The 4,520-nt window shown below is 38.7% G+C and overlaps 1 protein-coding gene across 1 annotated transcript; it reads right to left on the minus strand.

Moving 5' to 3' along the window:
- Window positions 1-318: 318 nt before the first annotated feature.
- LOC107103013 (inhibin beta B chain-like) lies at window positions 319-4,106 on the minus strand. The gene is made up of 2 exons (XM_015402520.1): window positions 3,462-4,106; window positions 319-1,613 (listed from the first exon to the last, which is right to left on the minus strand). Exons 1-2 carry the CDS (start codon window positions 3,832-3,834, stop codon window positions 832-834), a joined length of 1,155 nt encoding a protein of 384 aa, XP_015258006.1. The 5' UTR covers window positions 3,835-4,106; the 3' UTR covers window positions 319-831.
- Between the last annotated feature and the right edge of the window lie 414 nt (window positions 4,107-4,520).

The following is a 4,520-nucleotide window of genomic DNA, read 5'->3' on the forward strand; positions in this document are numbered from 1 at the left end:
TAAATTGATGCTATGCTGGCTGCCCACAGTCAGAGCTTATGTCAGATATTACATATGTTATGATTTGATTCTACTGTATGCATGTAAATATAAAGCACTTTTCAGTAGTTGTATTATGTCATTCTTTGATTTTTTTAAAATCATTTAACTGCATCTTGAAAATAAAGAATTATTTCAGGGGTCATGCTTCTATATAATCTTATTTAGAGACAGAGAACCATAAAATTCAGCAAAAATTTCAATGTTTCTGCTGGGATCAGATTTAATAAAAAAAAAAAGAATACTGTGGCTATAAATAAAAAAGAGAAATTATTTTTTAAATAAATTATGCCGGTGTATTAGTATAATTTCAGAATAAAAGCTGGGACACTTTTTAGTGAAAAATTCCACACAAAAAAAAATTGAAACCAATGAAAATATAAAATATTCTCGACTTTTATCATAAATGTAGATTTTTTTTTCCACTTGCAACTACAGTATTAAATACTCTTACTTCATCATATAATCCCTTTACAATACCTTGATTTTACAAATATAAATTTTGTTCTTGTTCGTATAAAATATGCACTACATACATAGAAACCTCCCTGTAAACCCATAGAGAAAACATCTTGTTTCTCAAAATCTCTAAAAGATTTGCTGTTAATACCAGGATTTATATATAGAAATTACATAAAAAAATGTTTCAGTATAGGCATTCAGTGTATTTGCATATATCTGTTTTAGCCACTTGTAAAAAATGTTTAATTATTAGGCTGTCCAAAGCAAGCATACCTCTTAAATTATTTCAGTCTGTCAATCTGTTAGTTACAGAGTGCCTTTTTCTGTTCTTTATGTGCATCCACAGGACTCTACTATCATATCAGGGACATCCATTTTGACGATGCTGTGCTGAGAGTTGAAATAGACCATGGAGAGTGGCCGCCGCTCAGTGGGAATGCAGCATGAAGCCGTGCCTGTGTTGATGCCATTGACTTTAAGCTGGCTGAAGACAGTAGTGTGGAATGAGGATGCTATGCCGGGCGAGCCAGCCAGATGTGGGGGGCACTGACCCATGCAGTAGTTCATGTGGTAGCCTTCAGGTGCAATGATCCACTCATCCCACTTGATGTCCTTAAACCTGATGTAGAAGTCTCTCTTGCAACAGACCGTCACCTCATCGCCACAGCGCAGTGAGCGTTTTCTGACTAAGTGCTTGGAGTGGTCATCGCGCAGACGCACCTGGGCCACCATGAAGGGCTGGTTTGCTCTGTCAACTGAGCCACCTAAAGAGCAGAGGTTCCTTCCATCCTCTATACAGCTGACCTCAAGCCGGAGCCGTCTCTGACCTCCATCCAAGAAAGTCTGTAGTGTGCGTGTTATTGTGAAGGTGTGCCAGTTACTCTCTTTGACTTCCAGCATCTTTTCTATTACCAGGGTGCGATTAGAGCCTGAGGTTCCTTCGTCTGCTGAGAGGAAGACCCGGGCAAGCAGGCGAGAGTTCCGGTAAGGATCCTCAGAGGGTTGAGCGTAGATCCACAGAGAGGACTGGAGGACTTGGATGCTCTTGCCACGTTCCTGCAGAAACTGAAAGGTAAGGCTGAGGCTGGCCTTGTCACCGCTGCCTGAATCATCTATGAAACAATGACAATTTAAAAACAAACAAACAGATTGTTAATATTTTGAACATATGAAAGTGCCAACAGCTTATAACCAAGACGGAACATGTTGAAACGAAAGTTGTGAGTTCATTTATTTCGTTTTCTTTATCTAGATACAGCAAACTAGCATTTTAGTATGTTCTAAACACTGTTAATCAAAAGGCATACAGTGCATTTCAAATAGAACCATAACTCTTGATTTTTTGTTGAAATGTCACTTTACAAATACAAGCTTTAAAAAGATATCTATATTTTTTAAGAAGATACAATTGGGAAATACATAGTTTGTATTTTGCCACATTCCAATTAGATTTAATTGTCAGCTTTGAATGTAATGCTCTTGAATAAACTCCAGCACAGTCAGTGCAAAACCAAGTTTGAACTAACAAATATCCCAAGCTGTGAACGCCTCACAGAGCAACATTCAGTTTATTAACAGAAAGTGGAAAGATGCAGAGATCCATCACTCAAGTGCAGAATGTCTGTTAGCCATCACTCTACAAATCTGACCTTTAGAGAAAAGTAGTGACATTGTTTCAGAAAGGTAAATGATACCCTCCTAGCAGTTCTGTTCAAGCCTTGAAGGGAAGACTTGGAAAAGGTACTCAACTGACACTAAATTAAACTTTTTGTTAAACCTATGTTGTACATTTTTCTTAATACACCATCTCTACAGTAAAACATGGTGGTGGCAGTATGTCATGTGGCAAAGTATTACTTAAGCAGGAATAGTGAAGATGCTCAGAGTAGAATAAAAACATGTTTGGAGCTAAAAACTACTCAGACCAGGCACGAAACCTGTGTTAAACACAGACAGAGGCTCAGTTTTTAGTAAGAGAGAAAAAAAAAAAAAACAAGAGGTAAGGGTACAATTTCATGGTACTGTATGCCATTAAAAGTGCTATTTAAGGTAACTTTTCATCTCATTTATAATATTAGTGATATACAGTATTATTATTAAAAAGGGTCTTTAGATAAAAACCTTTCTGCAGCAAGAGTTCTTATATCTTTAAAGAAAACATGAGAAGATTTTCCAATTCATCTTTTGTTGCATCATAATTTTCCCAAAACTTAGATGTGTCCTCTAGCATTCTCTATACACATTTTCACCCCACTTGTTTTTTCTCTATTTTCTCTATCTGTGCTCTATTTAATCATGTTTCTCTTGTAAACATTCTTCTTGGATCCTACCCTAAGGAAATCTTGTTATCTGTTTATTTGTCTACACTATTTTTGGCATTAAGCATCCTAAAATTTAGGTTCAGTAAGATAAAAGATTATAGTTGTTAACCAGGATGCTTTAAAGTTCCAATTTTCGTTGCTTGGGTCAAATTGTCAGTCTTGACGTTGAAAAAAAAAAAAAAACATCAACTGACCTTATTAAATCTGTGTTAATATTGCAAAATCAACCACAACTTTTTTTTTTTCTAGAGATTTGAAATTCCTCTGACTGCTGAAGGGAGGCGTGGTGTTTGTCTAACTTTAAAAATCAATACAATATGCATTTTGAACCAGCATAATATGTTTAATAATTGATAAGAATTGAACTTAATTAATCTCACACTGGAGAAAATCACCTCTGCATTTGACCATTTAATGAATAAAAAACATTTCTAAGAGAGAATATTTCCATATTTTCTCACTAAATTGCGAGAACTAAGAGTAAAAATGTAATCCCTTCCAGTCCCTATGCTACTTTATGTGCGTAAAATAACAAACACTATTTTACGCACGAACCGGATCAAAAAGCGCGCTCGTGTACAGTGTAAAAGAGTCATGCCAAAACCGCTTTAGGGTATGAAAAATGAAAGCAAAACTTACTTATATCTGCAAAGCTCACTATCTCATAGCCTTGATCTTTTGTTGGTAAGCTGTTATCTAGTTCAAGGGTACCATCCTGCCTGACGCGCCCTGAGTGAAGCTTACGCAGCGCGGTGAGAAGCGCCACTCGCGGCACCGTCTGAGTGATGTTTGGTCTCTCTTTCAGGTGCAGCTTGTCCAAAAGTTGCTGTTTTGCGATCTCTATCATCAGCCTCTCCTCTGCCTCTTTCTCCAACGGTGGTAAGCCACAGGATGCGCAGCCTGGGGAGCCGCACACCCAGAGACCCTTCTGCAGTAAAGTTGGCAGTAGTAGAAACAGTGAGATGAGTGAAAAAGACGGCGTCATCCTCCAGTGTGAAGCGAGGATTTGCATTTTCGAACTAAGTAATTTGACTAATAAAAATCTTTTAAAATCTATTCTTTTAGTGCTTCTTTCCACTTGGTGTGGTCAGATGCTCTTGCTGGAAACTCTGGTGCAGTGAAGAAAGACGCTGAAGAAGCAGTGGCGTCTCACCCTTTTGATGCTGCAGATATCTGGGGTAATCCACCAAAACTGGTGACACGTTGGAGAGACGCACCAATGAGCGCAACGGGGCATTGGTGAAATTACGCATCAAACTGTCCTCTCCCACAACACGAACGTTCACACATCTGAGAGCACGCGCTCACGCCCTGGCATTTGACTCACTATCACTTAGTGTTAATCCTTTATCAGTATGAGCCAATTTGAGCACCTGGATGATGAATGCGTAAATGTTTGGTTTGTGTACAATGATCAGATTTTCTGTGCCACGCAGCACAAGCATTGCATCTCCAGCGTTCAAGGTTGAAAAGCTGCGCCCTTTTACCTAGTTTCAGATTTGGTATCAGAACAGTAAACGATTGAACTTAGTTCGACATACGGGAAAGGGCTGGGCTCTGTGAGAGCAATTAAAAACAGGTTCTGTCATGTTGTCTGTAAGGTCGCAGCGCAGGAACCAGTCAGTAAGCGGACGCCTCGCTGGTGTCTCTGCAGTGTGACGAACAGAGAGGGGGAAAAAAAGGAGAAGCAGAAGAACA

Source organism: Cyprinodon variegatus, unplaced genomic scaffold (genome assembly GCF_000732505.1).
Source record: "Cyprinodon variegatus isolate N-32 unplaced genomic scaffold, C_variegatus-1.0 Scaffold34, whole genome shotgun sequence".
Lineage (NCBI taxonomy): Eukaryota > Metazoa > Chordata > Actinopteri > Cyprinodontiformes > Cyprinodontidae > Cyprinodon > Cyprinodon variegatus.